The sequence below is a fragment of the Neofelis nebulosa genome, chromosome 16 (assembly GCF_028018385.1).
Source record: "Neofelis nebulosa isolate mNeoNeb1 chromosome 16, mNeoNeb1.pri, whole genome shotgun sequence".
In the NCBI taxonomy this organism is placed as follows: domain Eukaryota; kingdom Metazoa; phylum Chordata; class Mammalia; order Carnivora; family Felidae; genus Neofelis; species Neofelis nebulosa.
Genome location: NC_080797.1, coordinates 19,221,901 through 19,243,881, shown reverse-complemented (window position 1 = coordinate 19,243,881; position 21,981 = coordinate 19,221,901). Strand labels below are relative to the sequence as shown.

At 42.5% G+C, this 21,981-nt stretch overlaps 1 protein-coding gene and 2 non-coding genes across 5 annotated transcripts in view; 1 reads left to right on the top strand and 2 right to left on the bottom strand.

The window, feature by feature from the left end:
- The first annotated feature begins 3,857 nt into the window (after positions 1-3,857).
- NUP85 (nucleoporin 85) overlaps positions 3,858-21,981 on the top strand; it is a 37,534-nt gene continuing 19,410 nt past the window's right edge. Inside the window, exons 1-7 of one of the 3 annotated variants that reach the window (XM_058704520.1) lie at positions 3,858-4,002; positions 8,006-8,099; positions 11,102-11,264; positions 17,740-17,810; positions 18,345-18,388; positions 19,627-19,696; positions 20,871-20,992. In XM_058704520.1, coding sequence (XP_058560503.1) covers positions 3,970-4,002; positions 8,006-8,099; positions 11,102-11,264; positions 17,740-17,810; positions 18,345-18,388; positions 19,627-19,696; positions 20,871-20,992 — 597 coding nt within the window. In that variant the 5' untranslated portion in view covers positions 3,858-3,969. Of the gene's footprint in view, positions 4,003-7,215; positions 7,333-8,005; positions 8,100-11,101; positions 11,265-17,673; positions 17,811-18,344; positions 18,389-19,626; positions 19,697-20,870; positions 20,993-21,981 lie in introns of those variants that run through there. The other 2 variants (XM_058704519.1, XM_058704521.1) reach the window with 2 other exon arrangements.
- On the bottom strand, positions 9,704-9,810 carry LOC131498700 (U6 spliceosomal RNA). The gene has a single exon (XR_009255570.1). It is a non-coding gene; the product is annotated as a U6 spliceosomal RNA (small nuclear RNA).
- Positions 16,193-16,298, bottom strand: LOC131498707 (U6 spliceosomal RNA). The gene has a single exon (XR_009255576.1). It is a non-coding gene; the product is annotated as a U6 spliceosomal RNA (small nuclear RNA).

Genomic DNA, 21,981 nt, shown 5'->3' with positions numbered 1-21,981 from the left:
AGAGATGGCGGGACAAAGGATGCAAAGAGGGCTCTGTGCTGACAGCAGAGAGTCTGATGCAGGGCTCGAACCCAGGAACTGTGAAATCATGACCTGAGCTGAAGTTGGATGCTTAACTAAGTCACCCAGATACCCCAAGTTTAGAAAAAAAATTAAATGTTTTATTTATTAAAAATTTTTAAAGTTTATTTATTTTGGATGAGAGAGAGAGAGAGAGAAAGAGAGAGAGAGAGCAGGGGAGGGGCAGAGAGAGGTAGAAAGAGAATCCCAAGCAGGCTCTGCACTGATACAGTGCGTGAAATCACAAACCGTGAGATCATGAGCTGAGTTGAAATCAAGAGTTGGGTGCTAAACCGACAGAGCCACCCAGGTGCCCCACGATTTTTATTTTTAAGTATTTCTATAACCCAGCATGGGGCTCAAACTTACAACCCCCAGATCAAGAGTCACATGCTCCCATGACTGAGCCAGCCATGCACCCCCATTTTTAATTTTTTAAAAAACTTTGTTTTAGGGGCACCTGGGTGGCTCATTCAGTTAAGCGACTCAGGTCATGATCTGACAGTTCATGGGATTGAGCCCTGCGTCCAGCTATGTGCTGACAGTGGAGAGCCTGATTGGGATTTGATTCTCTTCCTCTCTCTCTCTACCCCTGCTCCATACATGCGTTCTCTCTCTTTCTCTCTGTCAAAATAAATAAATAAACATTAAACCAGATTTTATTTTTCTTACTGTTTTTCTAGAGAGACAGCACGCCCATGTGCATGCATGAGAGTGGGAGAGGGTCAGAAGAAGAGGGAGAGGGAGAGACAGAGAAAGAGAGAGAGAGAGAGAGAGAGAGAGAGAGAAAATCCCAAGCAGGCTTCATGCCCAGCATGGAGCCCAATGGGACTTGATCCCACAACTGTGAGATTGTGACCTCAGCCCAAATTAAGAGTTGGACCCTTAACCAACTGAGCCACCCAGGCACCTCTAAAATATTTTATCTATCTATCTATCTATCTATTTATTTATTTATTTATTTATTTATTTAAAAATATTTATTTATTTTTAATGTTTATTTATTTTGAGAGAGGTAGAGAGACAGAGTGCAAGCGTGAAAGGGGCAGAGAGAGAGGGAGAGGGAGACACAGAATTTGAAGCATGCTGCAGGCTCTGAGCTGTCAGCACAGAGCCCGATGCGGGGCTCAAACTCACGAACTGTGAGATCATGACCTGAGCTGAAGTCCAGTGCTTAACTGACTGAGCCACCCAGGCACCCCTAAAAGGTTTATTTGTTTTTGAGAGAGAGAGAGAGAGAGAGAGAGAGAGAGAGAGAGAGAGAAAATGTGAGTGGAGGAGGGGCAGAGAGAGAGAGAGAGAGAGAGAGAGAGACACAGGATTTAAAGCTGGCTCCAGGCTCTGAGCTGTCAGCACAGAGCCCAACACAGGGCTCAAACTCACAAACTGTGAGATTATGATCTGAGCCTAAGTTGGACACTCAACCAACTGAGCCACCCAGGTGCCCCAGGAGATTTTATTTTATTTTTTTTAATTTTTTTTCAACGTTTTTTATTTACTTTTGGGACAGAGAGAGACAGAGCATGAACGGGGGAGGGGCAGAGAGAGAGGGAGACACAGAATCGGAAACAGGCTCCAGGCTCCGAGCCATCGGCCCAGAGCCTGACGCGGGGCTCGAACTCACGGACCGCGAGATCGTGACCTGGCTGAAGTCGGACGCTCAACCGACTGCGCCACCCAGGCGCCCCTGGGAGATTTTATTTTTAAGTAATCTCTACACTTAATGTGATCAAGAGTCGTGTGCTCTCCTGAGTCAGCCAGGCAACCCCCGAATGTTTATTTTACTTTCAGAAAATATCAGCAGCCTCTTTTTACTCCCCGGAAAATGGACATGAATGCATTCCTCATACTTCATAGTCATACCACTGGTGTTAGAAACACCCCAGATGATTACCACTTCACACCTGTCAGAATGGCTAACATTAAGAACTCAGGCAACAACAGATGTTGGCGAGGATGCGGAGAAAGAGGGACTCTTTCACACTGCTGGTGCGAAAGCTTGGAATGCAAGCTGGTGCAGCCACTCTGGAAAACAGTATGGAGGTTCCTCAAAAAATTAAAAATAGAACTATCCTATGATCCACCAATTGCATTGCTAGGTATTTATCCAAAGGATACAGGTGTGCTGTTTCAACGGGGAACATGCACCCCAATGTTTATAGCAGCACTATCAACAATAGCCAAAGTATGGAAAAAGCCCAAATGTGCACCGATGGATGAATGGATAAAGAAGATGTGGTATATATATACAATGGAGTATTAGTCAGCAATCAAAAATAATGAAATCTTGCCATTTACGACAACGTGGATGGAACTAGAGTGTATTGTGCTAAGTGAAATTAGAGAAATATCGTATGACTTCATTCATATGTGGAATTCAAGATACAAAACAGATGAACAGAAGGGAAGTAAAAATGCTATAAAAACAGGGAGGGAGACAAAACATAAAAGACTCTTAAATATAGAGAACTGAGGGTTGCTGGAAGGGTTGTGGGTGGGGGAATGGGCTAAATGGGCAGGTGGCATTAAGGAAGACACTTGGGATTAGCACTGGGGTTTATATGTAGGGGATGAATCACTGGATTCTACTCCTTAAATCATTATTGCACTATATGCTAACTAACTTGGATGTAAATTAAAATAATAATAATAATCAAAAAAAGAAAAGAAACAGATGAGTGAAACTGAAACATTTGGAACATGTAGGAAGACATAGTTGGTAGGACAGTGTGGAATTTTTTTGCAAAACTACATTAAATTTCATCCTCTGGATGGCTGTCTTCAGAGACAAGGATTTGGATGAAATTTTGATAGCCCCGAGATTTTTCTTCCTTGCCCAACAGTCTGTATCTCAAAAGAACAAAGTATTGGGGAGACGGGATTTTCCTAACCACTCCGTCGTCTTTTTTTTTTTAACCAATTCAGACAGGCCGTTCAGCACCTCAGGGAAAGGAGCATCTTGAAATTATGTCTTGTTTTCAGATCAAATTTCTTTTCTAAATAAAAGCAGCTACATTTCCAGGCAGAATTTCCTACGACTTATCTTTAAATTTCCAATTATCTTCAATTTGCTCAAAAAGTTTATTTGGAAATTTAGAAGCATTCCTATTTTCTTCCCTGTACGTGTATGTACTTGTGAATATGACATTTACAACAAACGACTCCTTTAAATTATTGGAGCACTTTTGAGTTTTCCATAACAAATTCTGGGATTCCCTGATTTGAGTGTCCCTTCCTGCTTTTCTTTGATGAGATAACAAACCAGTATTTGTATTTAATTAAGCAAGCCCAGCTGTCTCCATTCCACAGTTGTTTCCAGCTGCAACAATTCTGTCCACGTGCCTTTTGAGCGTTTCGGGGTGGGAGTGGTGGCGACCGCCTTCGTACACAGCCCAGAGGCCCGACGGGGCTTGGACAAGGCCTGGACACCATTCAGCGAAGCAGTTGCGACTTGCAGACCCACAAGGGAGAGAATTGCCAGAGTCTGGAAACACCGCGCACTCGCTCGCTGGCTCCCAGACCAGGCCCTGCACTCGCCCCAGCCCGCGCACGCGCAGCCGCACTGCCGCTGCTCCCGCCGTCTCGGGGGGGCCTTTTCCCTGCCCGGCGCGGGGCTGTCCGCGGCGGCGCCTGACCCGGCTGGAAGATAACTGGGTTGACAGGCTGCCCTTGCGCTGTTTTCCCTGACGTGTTGTCGCCGGCAAGGAAGGGACGACACGTTTAGAGTGTGGCAGAAGGAGGATCGTGTCGGAGAGGAGAGGCCCCTACATGGGGGGTGGGGGGTTGGGGCCTGTAGGCAGCGCAGGAGGCGCTCGGGAGGGGTCCTCTCTCGCAGCCGGTTGTGAGCGGGAGGCCTGAGCTGGGAGGTTTAGCGGCTGTGGAAATTCTTGGTGGCTGAAGCGGAGCGCTATGGAGGAACTCGACGGCGAGCCGACGGTCACTGTAAGGGCGCCTGCAAAAGTGTTGCCTTCGCTGTCCGAGGAGTGTGTCTGCTTCGTCACCGCAGGCTCCCTCGAGGCTCCTTTCCCCTTCCCTCAGCTCAGTTGCCACAATTCGGAGGTCCCATTAGCAAGGTGCTTGTGTTTGGGTCGTGGTGTTCGCTAGGTGTCTACTCTTTTGTGTACTCAGAAATGCCTGGCTCGGAGGGCCTCACTCCGTCCCTCACCCTGTCTTGTCTTCCTCGCTTTCCCATCCCATTTTTGCCTAGCTTCTCCCGTTGGGCTAGTGCTCTAGTGAGCGGGCTCGGACCAAGTAGAGCAGTTGGGGCTTCTTTTCGTCCGCCGAGCTCAGCTTCACATCGCGACACCGTGAGCTCGGCTTCTGCTTCGTGTGCCGTACTGGCCCGAGGTTTGCTGAAAGTACATATTCTCCCCGGAGACTTCTTGTCTTTATTGCTGTTTGCTTCCACTTCTGTCTGGACTTGGGCGAGAGCATATGTCGAATGTGAATGATCTATGATGTCCATGAAGAGATTCATGGGCTTTAGGTCGCAGACACCTACCGTTCCCTCTGCCTGGGATCCTCTCTTTTTCTCTATTAGGTTTCTCTCCTCGTTTTTCAAATGCAAGAACCTGCATCCTCTTTCTCAGGAAAGCCTTCCCTTCCCTCCCTGGCTAGGTAAAATATGTTTGTCCATCATTGGCTTGTTCTGCCCCTCTTAGCTGTTGGTAAGCTGTAAGCTTCACTAAACTGCGGGTTGCCTGATCTTGTATCTTTGCTTTTTAGAAAGTCGAAATGTGCCTCCAGTTTTGAGCTAAAGCCATCAGATTGCAAAGCAGTGTCTGAGAAAACCGAAAATTAAAGATGGGGGTCATCTCAAAGCTAACTGGACAAAATGAGACCTGAGATCTTAAATAGCAGTTAACATGGGTTGTAACTCCAAAAAGTTTACTGCTGTAGAGTATTAAAATTTGAAGATCTATATAAAGTACTTGAAATATTTTATATCTATCGGGAGGGGCTATGTCAGTGTCCGCAGGAAGAAAAATTAGAATATCAGAGTTGCTGAAACTTCTACTTTTTTTTTCCTCCCTCAATGGAACTTTTTCTTTCTTCCTTTCTTTCAGCTTTTTTTTTTTTTAAGTTTATTTATTTATTTTGAGAGAGACAGAGTACAAGTGGGGGAGGAGCAGAGAGAGATGGAGACAGAGGATCCGAAGCGGGCTCTATGCTGACTGCAGAGAGCCTGATGCAGGGCTTGAAGTCATGAACCCAACCGTGAGATCATGACCTGAGCTGAAGTCGGATGCTTAACTGACTGAGCTGTCCAGGTGCCCCTCTTTCAACCTTTTTTTTTTGTTTTTTGTTTTTTGTTTTTTTTTTGTTTATTTAAGTTTGAGAGACAAAGAGCTTCAGCGTGAGTCGGGGAGAGGCAGAGAGCAAGGGAGGCAGAGGATCCAAAATAGGCTTTGCATTGACAGCAGAGAGCCTGATGCGGGGCTCGTACTTCGGAACCGTGAGATCAAGACCTGAGCTGGAATCAGATGCTTAACTGATTGAGCTGCTTAGGCGCCTCTTTTCAGTTATTTTAGAGAGAGCAAGCAGGGGAGAGGGGGAGAGAGAGAGAAAGAGAATCTCAAAGAGTCTCCACACTCAGTGTGGAACCTGATGTGGGCTCAGTCTCATGACCCCGGGATCATGACCTGAGCCAAAATCAAAAGTTCGATACTCAACCGACTCAGCCACCCAGGTGTCCCATTTACTTATCATTAAGGTCTGTGAAGGCCAGTTAATAATCACATTTAAAGATGTTTATGTATAGATTCAAAGTAGAGGGTAGAATAATCTTTTAGTTCTTTTTCTAGACCAGTGGTTTTATCCTTTTGTTTCAAAGATACTTAAGAAATGTAAGTTTTGGTTTTTGTTGCCTTTTTTATTTTCTTCTAAGACAAATATCTAGAAGTAGAATTGCTGGGTTATAGGGTAGATTCATATTTAGCTAAAATAAACTCATTTCTTCAAATACCATTTTTGCACCAGCAACATGTGGGTTCCAGTTGTTCCACGTCCTCATCAACTCTGTATGGTCAGTCTTTTTACTTATTTGTTTGTTTGTTTATTTAAAAATTACATTTATTTTTGAGAGAGAGAAAGAGAGAGAGAGGGACAGAGCAAGAGCTGGGGAGGGGCAGAGAGACAGGGAGGCACAGAATCCGAAGCAGGCTCCAGGCTCTGAGCTGTCAGCAAAGAGCCCAGTGTGGGGCTTGAACTCATAAACGATCATGACCTGAGCCGAAGTCGGATGTTTAATTGAGTACCCAGGCGCCCCTGTGTGGTCAATCTTTTTAAATTTTAGCCATTGCCATTCTGGTGGGTATATAGTGGGACCTCATGATTGCTTTGATTTGTATTTCCCTAATGATGACAGATATTGAGCATCTTTTTATATGCTTATATGTGAGTCATCTGTATATCTTCGGTGAAGTGGCAGTTAAAATTTTTTGCCCATTTTGTTATTGGGTTATTTTTATTAATGAATTGTAAGAGTTTTTTATATATTCTAGATATCAAATATGTGTTTTGCAAATATTTTCTCCCAGCCTGTGGCTTGTCTTTCCATTTTCTTAACAGTGTCTTTTGAGGAGCAAAAGTTTAATGTTGACGAAGCCCCAATTTATAAATTGTTTTGTAGTTTGTACTTTTTTGTCCTCTCTTTGCTTACTTTAAGATCAAAAGGTTTTCTACTGTGCTTTTCAGGTTTTACAGATTTTGCTCTACATTTGTTTCTAACTTTTATTTTGTCTATGATGTCAGGTTTATTTTCTGCATGTGGGTACCCATTTGCCTCAGCAGCACTGTGTATAACGTTTCCCCCTTGCTTTGCCCACTCATCCATTAAGAGTCTACTAAAACATCCTCTTTTGTGTTTTTCTCTGCTTTGGCATTTCTCCACTTTTTTTTTTTTTTTTTTTTTTTTTTTTTTACTGCCTGTTTATTGCACTTCCTCAGTAGACTGCTAGCATTTGGAGGACAGAAATTGTATTACACATTGTATTCCTAGAGCCCAGTACAGAAAAAGGCTTACTAAACATTGCTTAGTTGTTGAATGACTGCATTACTTCTTCCTAAGAACTGAGTGCATTTGTCTTGATACCAAATTTATCGTCTGCCAAAAATATTTTTGGAGTGCCAATTTTGTGCCACGTTCTCTTCTAGGCAGTGAATGAGAATCCCGGAGTCCTTTGCCCTTGTGAGCTTTTATCTATTTACAGGGAGAGGCAATAACCATGTAGGAGAGTCATTTCAGGCACTGAGAAATGCTGTTGCAGTCAGGTGAGAGTTGATGGTGGCTTGGATTAGACTGGTAGACGCCGTAAGTGGTTGGATTCAGGCTTCTTTAAGAGCAGAACAGGATTTACTGATAGATTGGACAAAGGCGGTAAGGGAAAGAGAAGAATCACAGATCAGTCCTAACAATTGGGGAAGGCTTTGCTCCAGTGGGGGGAGAATTGGAGATGAGCATCAAGAGTCCTTTATTGGTTCTTATGTTATGGATATAGCTCTATACCTAGGTTAGGTAACCTATAAAAGTGTGGATTAGGTAGTTGGATGTATGAAGCTGAGACTCAAAGGGATTGGTCTGAGTCAGAAAAATTGAGAGTCCTCTTCTAAGAGATGGCACAGAAGCCATGGGATTGGAGGGCTCCTTTTAGTGAGTAACAACACTTCAATTTCTTTATTTTTTTAAATCTCCTTTTTCTGAACTGTAGATCACTAAATTATAGTATAGTAATTGATTGTTAAGTGGCAGGCTGGGTTGAGGTGCCCGACAAAGCTCACTTGCTTATTCGGACTTTAACAGATTGGTTTGATCTCAACCACACTCAGCTGTATGCATAGAGTAGCACTTAACTTTCATGAACATTGATTTCTAGGGTTATACTTGCAAATCAGTTGAAAGCAAAGCTTTTAGTAAAAATAAGTTTCTTTGGCTTTTTTTTACTAGTTGATTCCAGGAGTGAATTCCAAGAAGAAGCAAATGTGTTTTGACTGGGGTCCAGGAGAGATGCTGGTGTGTGAAACCTCCTTCGACAAAAAAGGTAGGTTTTTTTTTTTTTTTCTTCCAGCTTATCCATCTTGGCACATTTGGTTGTTTTCTTCTCTCAGATTTGACTGAGGCAAGAAACAGTTAAACTTATTTTGTACCATTTTCACTTTTGAAACTTTAGCTATTTAAGTTTTTCATTAACTTATGAGGCCTGGCAGATGTTGAGTCCAGGGAAAAAAATTAATCTTCCAGGTATTAAAGGTTTCTTTTATTTATTATTATTATTTTTTAATATACTTAAGTAATCTCTACAACATACGTGGGGCTTGAACTCAACCCTGAGATCAGAAGTAGCATGTTCTACCCACTGAGTCAGCCATGCACCCTGAAATGTTTCCTGTGTATTTAAAAACTTGAAGTTTTTTTTCCCCTTCTTGTCCAGAATCACTAAATTCCCTTTACAGCAGCCCCTTTATTGTGAAACTGCAGATTTATGAAGACTTTGAAGTCCTTACCTTTTATTATTGTGAACTTAATCGAATTCTGTAGGCTGTTGATAAAAGCACAAAGGATTTGGAGAGTGAAATGGCTCTTCCTTATTCTCTAAGTTCCATCAGGTTTTGGACATGGATCGATCTTTCTCTTTCTCTCTCTCTCTGTTTTTTTTTTTTTTTTTTTTTTTCCTCCCTGAGAGAGCATGAGCCAGGAGGGGCAGAGAGAAAGGGAGACAGAGATGTCAAGCAGACTTAGCACCACCAGCGCAGAGCCCCACGTGGGGCTTGAACCCACGAACTATGAGATCATGACTTGAGCCAAGATCAGTTCAACACTCAACCAATTGAGTTACCCAGGCACCCTGGATCTTCTCTCTCTCTCTCTCTCTCTCTCTTTTTTTTTTTTTTTTTTGGATATTCTCTTTCTGATATAGACTTTTCTAGTAAGATAAAACTAAATTTTGACATTTGATTTTGCTTTCTTCTTTTCAAGACGAGTCTTGGGAAATGCTGAAGATATTTTTGTGCAGATCTTTGACAGGTTATTCAAATGTGGAGGCTTTCTTTTATTATAGAGAGGAGATGGAGCTAATGAAAGTCTTAAAATTTTGGCAAATCATGTGCAGTTCATGCAGATTTATTTATTTATTTATTTGTTTATTTAATTAATTTATGGGAGAGTTCGAGTACGCAAGGGGAAGAGAGAGAGGGACAGAGAGAATGCGGAACCCAGAGCAGGGCACCAACTATGAGATCGTGCCCTGAGCTAAACTTGGATGCTTAACCAACTGAGCCAGCGAGGCACCCCGATTTCATTTATTTTTTAAGTTTATTTATTTATTTTGAGAAAGAGCACTTGTGTGCAAGCGGGGGAGGGGCAGAGAGCGAGGGGGACAGAGGATTTGAAGCGGTCTCTGTGCTAACAGAGAGCCTAATATGGGGCTCAAACTCGTGGACTGTGAGATCACGACTTATGCCAGAGTCGGGCACTTAACTGACTGAGCCACCCAGCACCCCTGGTTTGTTTTTTTTTTTTAAAGTAGGTTCCATGCTAAGTGTGGAACTCAGTGTGGGGCTTGAACTCATGACTCTGAGATCAAGATCTGAGCCGACATCAAGAGTCAGACACTTAACTGACTGAGCCACCCAGGTGCTCTGGTTTTTTTAATATGGAAGCTTCACGAATTTGCATGTCATCCTTGCGCATGGGTCATGCTAATCTTCTCTGTATTGTTTGAACTTTAGTATATGTGCTGCTGAAGTGAGCACAGTTCGTGCAATTTTTTTTTTTTTTTTTAAATTTTTTTTTTTCAACGCTTTTTTTTTATTTATTTTTGGGACAGAGAGAGACAGAGCATGAACGGGGGAGGGGCAGAGAGAGAGGGAGACACAGAATCGGAAACAGGCTCCAGGCTCCGAGCCATCAGCCCAGAGCCTGACGCGGGGCTCGAACTCACGGACCGCGAGATCGTGACCTGGCTGAAGTCGGACGCTTAACCGACTGCGCCACCCAGGCGCCCCAATTCGTGCAATTTTTAAGTGATGTAGTTTTTCTTGATTTTGTAGTTAAGAATCATCCTTGATGTTGCTAACTATTTCTGGGATATTTTGGTATTAAAGATTTCAAGGTTGGCAGAGCTATAGAAGCTGCCAAAGGGACAGTTGCTCAGAGGAGAACCTTCTTTGAATATGTCTGTCCTCTTTTCATACTTAATGGGAAGGGTTGTCAACATTTGATAGTTTGTCCTCAATTGTTGAAAACGTGAGGTTGTTTACATCTCTTGCAGTCTCATCAGAGATGAGCCATTGAACATCATCATAGCTTGTCTGAGAAGCTGTTGCATAAGAAATTTCCACAAATTGGTTGTTTATATTTTATCATTATAGAGCCTTTTTATCACTGTTGCAAAATAGTTCAGGTAACTTTTGATTCTTTGCTTTAGGAGTAATGGCAGTACAAAGTGATATAAAAATATTTACTTGAATTTGAGGTTATGTAAAATTTTGTCTGTAGATTTATCATATTTTTTGAGTTATATTTAGGCTAATATAAAGTGAGTTTAATTTTTTTAGTATATTTCAACTGATGGAGGCAAAAGTTAGTTCCAAAATAAGCCAGTGAGAGGGGACCTGGCTGGCTCAGTCAGTAGAGCATGTGACTCTCGATATCAGGGTTGTGAGTTCAAACCCCATTTTGGGCCTAGAGCTTACTTTATTTTTTTAAACATTTTATTTTTAAGTAATCTCCATACCCAGTATGGGGCTTGAACTCAGCCCCAAGATCAAGAGTTGCACGCTCCACTGACTGAGCCAGCCAGGCACTCCAGGCCTAGAAGTTACATTAACAAAATAAATAAGCCAGTCAGTTGAGGAGTAAAGTCTGAAAGTAAACATGTATATTAAATAATTGATGTGTGGATAATTGATAAATAATTCATACTTTAAAAAATGAAATCTAGCAAAGTAGCTGAAGCTGTTGTAATTAGATAACTCAATTTAAAAATTTTAGAGTCGTTATATGAGGGTAATGGTGATTGATGTTAAATTTTTCCTGTTTCAGAAAAATCAGAGACTGTGCCAGGCTGCCCCTTTATCTATATCATCCGAAAGGATATAGATGTTTACTCTCAGATCTTGAGAAAACTCTTCAATGAATCCCATGGAATCTTTGTGGGCCTCCAGAGAATTGAAGAAGAATTGACTGGCAAATCCAGAAAAGCTCAGTAAGTAGGCTGCTGGTAGGTACTGCAGTCCACAACTAAAGCGTGAAAGCCAAATGAACTGCCTCATCCTTTTGCATGATGGATGGAGTGCCTGGAGAAATAAGGGGCTCCTGGTTCTATTTTGAGGCTTCTATCCTGGGCAGTGGAGGTAGGTAGGGATGAAATGTCTTTCAGGGACTGTGCAAATGGCTGTTGATCGATTTGGTGGCTTGATAAACTTTTTGTTTGTTTATATTCCTGTTTCATTTACCCTGCAAAGAAGAAAATTTAGGCCAAATAAGCACCTGAAAATCACTGAAAGAAGTCCCACTGTGGGAAGATTTTGGAATTATCTTACTATAAAAATGAGTTTAAAAAAGTAGTTTTGTTGTATCTTTAAAGAATTATACTCAGGGCATTTTTGGTAAGAGACCAGAAAACTATTATACTGTATATAGACTAGGGTTGTTTGAAGTGTGGTTCATGAGATAACTGCATCAATATCAGATACTTGTTAATGGCAGATTTCTGGGCCCCACCTCCGATCATAAAAATTAAAGTTTCTTGGGGTGGATCCTCAAATCTAAAATCTCCAGGTGAGTCTTAAGCACCATGGAGTGTGAGAACCTTTATGTTAGTTTTTTTATCAGTGTCCATAAATACAGTTAGAGCATGGGCAGTGTTGGTATTTGTATTGGGGGAAAAAAGTTTTTCCTTCCTGTTGTGTGTCTCCTTTGTTACACACTACTGCCATATTCATTTCTTTGTTTTTTGTTTGTTTGTTTGTTTTAGATGTTTATTTTAGAGAGAGTGCATGCAAGTGGAGGAGGAGCAGAGAGAGAGGGAGACAGGATCTGAAATGGAGTCCTCGGTCCATTTGGATAGTAGAGAGCCCGATATATGGCTCGAACTCATGAACTGTGATGACATGACCTGAGCCAAAGTTGGACGCTGAACAGACTGAGCCACTCAGGCGCCCCTTGTTTGTTTATTTAAAAATTTTTAAATTTATTTTGAAAGAGAGAAAGCATGAGCGGGAGAGGGGCAGAGAGAAGGGGCTAGACCGAATTCCAAGCAGAGTGGAGAGAGAGAGAGAATTCTAAGCCGGCTCTGCACTGTCAGTGAGATCATGACCTGAGCCAAAACCATGAGTTGGACACTGAGCTGACTGAGCCACCAGGCACCCCCATACTCACTTCTGATGCCAGATGTATGGCACCAGACAATTCTGTCACACCAGCTGGGTATCCTATAATTTTTTGTTTTTGTTTTTTGTTTTAAGTAAGCTGTATTTCCCAGTATGGGGCTTGAACTCACGACCGGAAGATAAAGAGTTGCATGCTTGGGGTGCCTGGGTGGCTCAGTTGGTTACTCATCTGCCTCTTGGGATTCTGTCTCCCTCTTGCTTTGCCCCTCCCCAACTTGCTCTCTGTCTCTCTCTCAAAAATAAAAAGTCACATGCTTTACTGACAGCCTGCCAGGTCCCCTGGGTACCATATAATTTAACTCAATTTTGACCCTATCTACCTGGAGATCAGATTTCATAGGTTAAGGGCTTAGTCCCACAAGACTGTTCCCCGCTTCACATGTGAATTGCAGTTAGTGCATCCCCACGTTACTTAAAGTATTTGTCTGGCACAGCTACAGATTGGAGGTTCCCAAACCTTCTCATGTTCAATGAATTTGCTAGAGTGGCTCATAGAACTCAGGGAAACACTTAGCTTACCAATTTATTAAAGAATATGATAAAGGATACAAATGAACAGCTAGGTGAAGAGATAAATAGGACAAGGTTTGGGAGGGTTTGGAGTACAGGAACTTCGGTCCCTGTGGAGTTTGGGTGTGTCCCCCTCCCAGTACGTGGATTTATATACCCACCTGGAAATTCTCTGAACTCCATACTATTGGGATTTTATGGAGGGAGGCATGATCAATTATTAACTCCATTTCTAGCCCCTCTCCCCTCTCCAGAGAGGTAGGGTACAGGGCTGAAAATTTCTATTTTAATTTAATTTAATTTTAATTTTATATTTTTAAATGTTTATTTTTGAGAGCACGAGCAGGAGAGGGGCGGAGTGAGACACAGATCTGAAGCAGGCTCCAGGCTCTAAGCTGTCAGCACAGAGCCCGACGCAGGGCTCGAACCCATGAACTGTGAGATCGTGGCCTGCGCTGAAGCTGGATGCTCAACCCACTGAGCCACCCAGGCACCTCTCTTTTTTTATTTTTATTTGGTTTTGAGAAAGTGAGAAAGTGTGTGATTGGGGAAGGGGCAGAGGGAGAGGGAGAGAGAGAATCTTAAGCAGGCTCCATGCTCAGTGCAGAGCCTGACATGGAGCTCTATCTCATCCAGGAGACCGTGACCTGAGCCTGTTGGGCTCTATCTCAGGAACCAGGAGATCTTGACCTGAGCCTGTTGGGCTCTAAACCAGGAACCAGGAGATCTTGACCTGAGCCGAGATCATGAGCCAAGATCAAGAGCTGAGATCTAGACTGACTGAGCCACCCAGGCCACCCTAGCACAGCAGAAGATTTCGGTCTTCTGTTGATGGCTGAGTCTTTCTTTGACCAACCCCAATCCAGGAGCCCACCCAGAATGGCCTCAATAGAACGTAAGGTGCTCCTGATGCTCTCATCACTTAGGAATTCACAAGGATTGTAGGAATCTTGTGTCAGGGACTAGGATAAAGACTAGATGTTTCTTTCTTTCTTTCTTTAAAAAAAAAAAAAAAAACAACTTATTTTTGGGAGAGTGCAAGATGGGGAGAGGCAGAGAGAAGGGGACGGAGGATCCTTTTTTTTTTTTTTTTTTTTTTAAGAAAGATTTTTAAGGTGGTTTATTTTTGAGAGAGTGTCTGCACACAAGTGGGGGAGGGGCAGAGAGAGAAAGAGACACAATCTGAAGTAGGCTCCAGGCTCTGAGCCGTCAGCACAGAGCCTGACAAGGGGCTTGAACTTAATGAACTGCTAGATCAGACCTGAGCCAAAGTTGGCCGCTTAACCTAGTTAACCTTCCAGGCTTCCCTGTTTTAAATTTTGTTTAATGTTTCTTTCTTTCTTTTTTTTTTTTTTTTTTTTAAATGTTTATTCATTTTTGAAAGACAGGGAGAGACAGAGCACAAGCAGAGGGTGGGGCGGAGAGAGAGGGAGGAGCACAGAATCTGAAGCAGGCTCCAGGCTTTGAGCTGTCAGCACAGAGCCTGACACGGGCCTCGAACTCACAAATTGTGAGATCATGACCTGAGCCGAAGTCGGATGTTCAACTGACTGAGCCACCCAGGTCCCCCAATGTTTGTTTATTTCTGAGAGAGAGTAAGAGCATGAGTAGGGGAGGGGCAGAGAGACAGGGAGACACAGAATTCAAAGCAGGCTCCAGGCTGTCCACACAGAGCCTGATATAGGGCTTGAACCTATGAACCATGAGATCATGACCTGAGCTGAAGTTGGTTGAAGACACTCAACCAACTGAGCCACCCAGGTGCCCCAGGGGGACAGAGGATCCTAAGTGGGCTCTGTGCTGACAGATTGATAGTAGCGAGCCTGATTTGGGGGCTTGAACTCATGAACTGGGAGATCATGACCTGAGCCAAAGTCGGACACTCAACTGACTAAGTCACCCGGCTGCCCCGATGTTTATTTCTTTCAACGTTTTTTTTTTTTTTTTTTTTTTTTTTATTTATTTTTGGGACAGAGAGAGACAAAGCATGAACGGGGGAGGGGCAGAGAGAGAGGGAGACACAGAATCCGAAACAGGCTCCAGGCTCCGAGCTGTCAGCACAGAGCCCGACGCGGGGCTCGAACTCACGGACCGCGAGATCGTGACCTGGCTGAAGTCGGCCGCTTAACCGACTGCGCCACCCAGGCGCCCCCCGATGTTTATTTCTTATAAATCACAGTATTTTACTTCCTCGTAAAATTTTACAAATGACTCATTCTGGAGGATACCCTAGTCAGCTTCGGGGGGATGGCAGAGAGGGAGGGAAGGATAGAAGGGGAAATCACTGGTTTCAAGAGGCTCTGGTAACAGAATATTGGTGACTCAAACATCATTATTCTAAGAGAAAAACATGTCGAAGGTCCTGTAATTCCTGGAAGGCAGGGAACTTGTCTTATTTATGTGGGCCCTCTGTTCCCACATACCCTCGCACGTTTATAAAGTATGTGCTCTAAGGGCATCTGGGTGGCTCAGACAGAATCAAGAGTCAGCATTCAACTCTTGATTTCGGCTCAGGTCTTGATCTCATGATATGTGAGATCAGTATGTGAGATTGAGCCCTGTTCTGTCAGCGCAGAGCCTGCTTGGGATTCTCTCTCTTCCTCTCTCTATGACCCTCCCCCTTGCTCTCTCTCAAAATAAGTAAACATAAGAAAATAAAATATATGCTCTAAAATGTTGAATGTGGGGCGCCTGGGTGGCTTGGTCGGTTAAGTGTCCGACTTCGGCTCAGGTCATGATCTCACGGTCCGTGAGTTCGAGCCCCGCGTCGGGCTCTGTGCTGACAGCTCAGAGCCTGGATCCTGTTTCGGATTCTGTGTCTCCCTCTCTCTCTGCCCCTCCCCTGTTCATGCTCTGTCTCTCTCTGTCTCAAAAATAAATAAACGTTAAAAAAAATAAATAAAATAAAATGTTGAATGAATGAATGAATGCCATCCTAATGGTGGGGTGATAGCTCCTGTTCTGTGTATCGGGGTTAGCATATCACCTTATTTTTTTGGCTGAATTATTTATCTGGACCTGAATCTTGGCAGTGAAAGGGGATGTAGGGTAGTGAGGATTGGGTGAGAGAATACGTGCAGATTGCTTTACCTCCTGCCAGTCTTATTGTAGGTCATATGCAGAATGTTGCTATTCTTTTTTGATTTAATTCCAGGATAATTAACATACAGTGTTATGTTATTTTCAGGTGTGCAATATAGTGATTTAACAATTCTATATGTTAGTTCTAAAAAAAAATATGGAACACTTACAGATTTGAAAGTCATCCTTGCTCAGGGGCCATGCCAGTCTTCTCTATAGTGTTCCAATATTAGTATATGTGCTACTGAAGTAAGCATGCTGTTCATTTTTAAATGGAACGAATAGGTGGTCTTTAGGCTCTTCTTCTAGAACTGTTTTTGTTGCTAAGGACTGCATCTTGGTAACTAAACCAGTTACTTTCTTGTGGATGTTTGTTATGTTTTGTCATTTTCTTTCTTTTTTTTTAATGTTTATTTATTTATTTTGAAAGAGCGTGCATGCATGTGTGCTCACAGGAAGGGCAGAGAGAGGGAGAGAGAGAATCCTAAGCAGGCTTGGTGCTGTCAGTATAGAGCCCAATGTGGGGCTGGATCTCATGAACCATGAGATCATGACCTGAGCTTAACCGAATGAGCCACCCAGGTGCCCTGTCACTTCCTTTTTTAAAAAGACTTTATCTTGAAGTAATTTTGGACTTACAGAAAAGGTACAAGAATAATGGATTACTGCATATCCTTCATCTAGCTTTATAATGTTAATATCTATATGTTACCATATTACTGTCACTTAAACCAGGAAACTTAAACATCAATGCAGTATGCTTAAAGACTTCATTTGAATTTCACCAGTTTTTACACTAATGTCCTTTTTTTCTCTTCTGTGACTGAGGTTGCATTTAACTTTTTTCCCCATAGTCTTCTTTATGACTTTGACACTTTTGAAAAATATTGGCCAGTTATTATGGTACTGTCCCTCCATTTGGGTTTGTCTGTTTTCTCATGATTGGACAAAGGTTATGTATCGTTTTTGAGATAATGCATTTTTAGTAAGAATACCACAGAACTGGTATGGTGTGTCTTCAGTACGTCATATTATGGGGTTTATCATGTTGAAGTTTTATTACTGAGTTTATTGACCTTCATCACTTGGTTAATGTGGTTTCTACTGGGTTTCTCCACTGTAAAATTACCATCTTTCCTTTGTAACTAATGGGTATTTGGAGGAGAAACTTTGAGATTATGCAAATTCTATTTCTCTTTAAATTTTCAACCATTATTTTTAGTGTCTATCAGTAGATCTCATTTGCAACAATTAATATCACTATGGATTCGGGGATATTTATTTAAAAAATTTTTTTATGTTTTTATTTTATTTTTGAGAGAGAGACACAGTGAAAGCAGGGGAGGGGCAGAGAGAGATGGAAATAGAATCTGAAGCAGGCTCCAGGCTCTGAGCTGTCAGCGCAGAGCTCAACGCGGGGCTCAAACTCCCGGACTGCAAGATCATGACCTGAGCTGAAGTCGGACGCCTAACTGACTGAACCACCCAGGCGCCCCTCTGGGATATTTTTTGTACTCAATGGGTTATCTTATATGTTACTTATTTTGATGCTAAAGTTGTTCCAGCTTAGGCCGTTAGGAATTCCTTCAGGTTGGCTCCTGTATTTGAGCAAGCTCTTATCTTCTATTGCAGACTTTCTTGCTTTTTGTCACTACAAGATGCTCCATGTTCCTGTTGTATGTCATTTCATTTTTGTAGATTGGTCCGAGTGAGTAAGAACTACCGATCAGTCATAAGAGCCTGTATGGAGGAAATGCACCAGGCTGCAAGTAAGGATTTTGTGTGTGTACATGTTACAGTAATTGAAATGTTTGTCAATGCTGCAAGGTAAAGTCTATTTGACTTTACAGTTCAAAAATCTTACTTTCCTGTCTTACGTAACCTAATATTTTGGCAATCGTCTTGAGTACGTTTTTCAAGTTAGAACATATTGAGTTGACAGGTGTGAGACTAACGACCAAATTAAAGATCTTTGAAAATCATATTCCCAGTTCTTTTACTTTCACAGTTTAAAGTCACCATAACCTTGAGAGCCATGTGATTTCTGGGTGCTGAGTAAAGTCTTTTATAACATGATGGTCTCTGTTCTGTTGCAGTTGAAAGTGTTGCTTGTAACTTAAGGGCATTGGGTTTGCAAATCATTGATCTGCAACAAAGAGATATGAAGCACTTTTAAAAAACTTACAGTGAAAATTGGTAGTCATTAGAGGAAATAGGCACAAGCAAAGAACCTTTTATATGAAGCTATAACTATGAGACTAAAAGTTTCATTGCTTACTTCAAAATGTTTTGTGTTTTGTTAGTTGCTGCTAAAGATCCAGCCAGTGGTCGCCAGTTCAGCAGCCAGGTAGGGGGGCCGCCTGCCTTTGTTGTCCTGGCACCGTTATGTCCTTCTGCATCCTCAGCACCCACCTGGGGTGGCTTTGCAGTCATTGTTATGTACAAGTCTTTCTTCTTACCAGGTAGACAGGCAACTCCTTGGGGGTGGTAAGGATCATCTTGAACTTTTTGGTGCCCCCTTCAAGGCATAATGCATTGGAACACAAGGGTGTGCCTGATAAGTACTTATATGAATTTACAATTCTTATGGGGAAATATCAGTCCTAACCACATTGTGTCACCTGAGGTAGTGAACTGAGCTTTTGGAACCACTGCTTATTTTTATAAATTGGACTCAGCTCATGACCCAGCATTTTTACTGAGTTGTTTATTTTGTTGGAGCTGGAAGATGGCTGAAAGAATTCTCTTTCTTTGGTAGAATCTTGATAGTGTTCAAGCTCAGTAGTGAGTAGGGATTGGTGCAGCAAAGCATTTATTTTCTCTGAATAAGGTCGTCTGTGTTTTTGTATGAAAGGATGGTGGGGAAGGGGACTGAATATTTCCTAGGGCAGGGTCCATACCTGACTTATTTTTGGGTTTTATATTAGGTTTGCTTTTTAGTAGACTTTCTTAAACTTTAGTCCCTTGAATACCACCTTCATGATTTTTGGTATATCTGTAGAACTCTTAATATTATTTACTGAATAAATTTTTCTAAAAATCATCTTCCATTTTACTCAGAGCCTCTTTCTAAATCCTAATATTCATCAAGACTGTGGGCATGATGGGCTAATTATATTTTTCTATAACGCACATTAAACTAAAATGAGAACTATTAAAAAAAAAAAAATGGGGGCGCCTGGGTGGCTCAGTCGGTTAGGCGGCTGACTTCGGCTCAGGTCATGATCTCGTGGTCCGTGAGTTCGAGCCCCGCATCGGGCTCTGTGCTGACAGCTCAGAGCCTGGAGCCTGTTTCGGATTCTGTGTCTCCCTCTCTCTCTGACCCTCCCCCGTTCATGCTCTGTCTCTCTCTGTCTCCAAAATAAATAAACGTTAAAAAAAAAAAAAAAAAAAATGTTAGTCTGCCTACCATCCCCTAAAATTCTCTCACTGAATTCCCTGTGGGAAATCCTGTGGGATTTCCATAGGAATATTCAGTAAATGTTGGGTTAATAATGAATGACCATCATGTGCTTCATTCCTTTGCTCTGAGAGCAAATATCAGGAATGTTTTCAGTTACAACCTTGTCTCCATTTCTTCCTTAGGTCTCCATTTTGTCAGCAATGGAGCTTATTTGGAATCTTTGTGAGATTCTTTTTATTGAAGTAGCCCCAGGTGAGCATGGAATCATCCCTTCCCAACATCAAAGGTGTCTACCTTTCCTGCATGTCATGATGAGAGTTTAATTGCCCAGAATGCTCTTTTCATCACTCTCCATCAATGTAACCATCAGAAAGTTGTACGTAACACCCAAAGAAGCCTGCCGTTTTGTCACCTCTTAGAAAATGCCTCCTGAAAACCTAAAATGTTAGGGTGGTGGCCCCTGAAAAACACCAGTAAAACATGTTAAACTGCTGTATGACAGGGGTGGTCAGTATTTATGTTGTGGACTGGTCAAGCTTATGAAAGTTTTAGGAGAAGTCAGGGGAGGGGCATGGAATGGGTTCTCCCTCCTAGGCTCAGAAGGAGCCAACTCTGCTTACTCCTTGATCTCAGACTTCTGGCCTCCAGAAGTGTGAAATAATAAAGGCCTGTTGTTGAAAAATTTAAAAGAAAGAGAAACTTAAGGATGTGAGGGATTATATGGTGGGAGGCAAAATCACTTGGAGAATTCTGTCACCAGTGATTGGGGCAGGGGCAGCACTACACGTGAACTGTCCATTCTGAATTATTGCATGTTCTTGAACGAAATTGTGGGCGGTACGGTATCCTTGCTCTCTGTGGAGGTGCTGCAGGCTTTTTTTTTTTTTTTTTTTTTTTTTTGTATCTCTTGATAGTTTATGTTTGCTGTTACCCATAAATGAGTGTTAGTAATCTCTGTAGTCGTAGCTTTTTACTCCTATTCCTGCTAAAGTCCTGAGCAACTTGAAATGAAAATTAGTTGTTTCTATGTTTACTTCCTCCAGTATATCTTGAGGGCTGTTGCTGTGTTTCTATCATTGTTGCTTACCTAGCACCTAATCAGTACCAGTCCCTAAGTGGCTGTTCCTTACCTGGCCATTGCACACTGCATCGTTGTGAAGAATTGGGGGTGGTGCAAGTGGTGAGATTCAGCCCTATCAAAGATTCAGTGAAAGGTGGAGCTGCCTGGCTCAGAGGAAGTATTCCTAAAGGTCCATTTGTCAGCCCAGTCCTTTATTCAGGACCATATGTGTGCCCACCTACGAGGTATAAACCACTTCTCCATAGTTCTCTTCTCTGTCCTATACTTTCTGTCCGTACTGTGGGAAAGTGGAATTTGCTACAGATGAAGCTGAGGTTTGTGTGTGACAAGAGTCTTTCCTCCTAGCCGGCCCTCTCCTCCTCCACCTCCTTGACTGGGTCCGACTGCATGTATGTGAGGTGGACAGTTTGTTGGCAGATGTCCTGGGCAGTGAGAATCCAAGCAAGCATGAGAGCTTCTGGAACTTGGTAAGGACCTCATGCAGGTTGGGCCTTCCTGACTTTCACCTCACAGTGTTTTCCCAGTACTCATAGGCAGGCCTGAGGGTTGCCTGCTGAGCCTGCTCACACTCAGACTGGCTTTTGGGTCTGTGATTATGGAGATGCTCTTAGATCTTTGCTTCCCTGATCCACAGAAGAGTTTAGAACTAAGTTGTCATGTGAAAAAAAGTAATGCTTTGTAGGCTTTCTGGTGAGCAGGGAAATTTAGTTTCTTTGTGAATCTAAGGAAGAGAAGAGAAGATGGGGTAATACAAAACTGATTGATAGGGGCTGGGGGTGGGAGCTTAATGTAAATAAGCATGAGGGGTTTTGAGGTGATAGAAATGTTATAAAACTGGATTGTAATGATGGTGCACAACTCTGTAAACTTACTACTTAAATAGGTGAATGTTGGTGGTGTGTAAATTATAGGTCCGTACAGCTATTAAAGATTGATGATCCTGAAGTCATTTTGGATTATCAGTTTGGAAGTCAACAGGTCTCAGGGGCGCCTGGGTGGCTCAGTTGGTTAAGTGTCCAACTTTGGCTCAGGTCATGATCTCGTGGTTCGTGAGTTCGAGCTCCATATTGGGCTCTGCACTGACAATACAGAGCCTGCTTGGAATTCTCTCTCTTCTCTATCTCTGCCTCTCACCCACTCACACTTTCTCTCTCTCTCAAGATAAATAAAAACTTAAAAAAAACAACAACCGTGAAGGAGGTCAGCATGTCTCTTGGTGTTGTGTGTGTGTGTGTACGTACGTACGTACGTATGTATGTATTCTGTGCCTATGAAAGCAATGCTTTTTTCCATTTACCTTTCCTGACTTGTGACCCATTTGGGAGGGCCTGGGGAGAAGATTGCAGTTGACCTGAATAATGGAAGGTTGATTTACTTAAAAAATACGGAATTCAGGTAAAGAATTGTTGCCTTTGAGACAGGAAATCTTGGGCCCAGATTTTGAGTCTCTGATTCA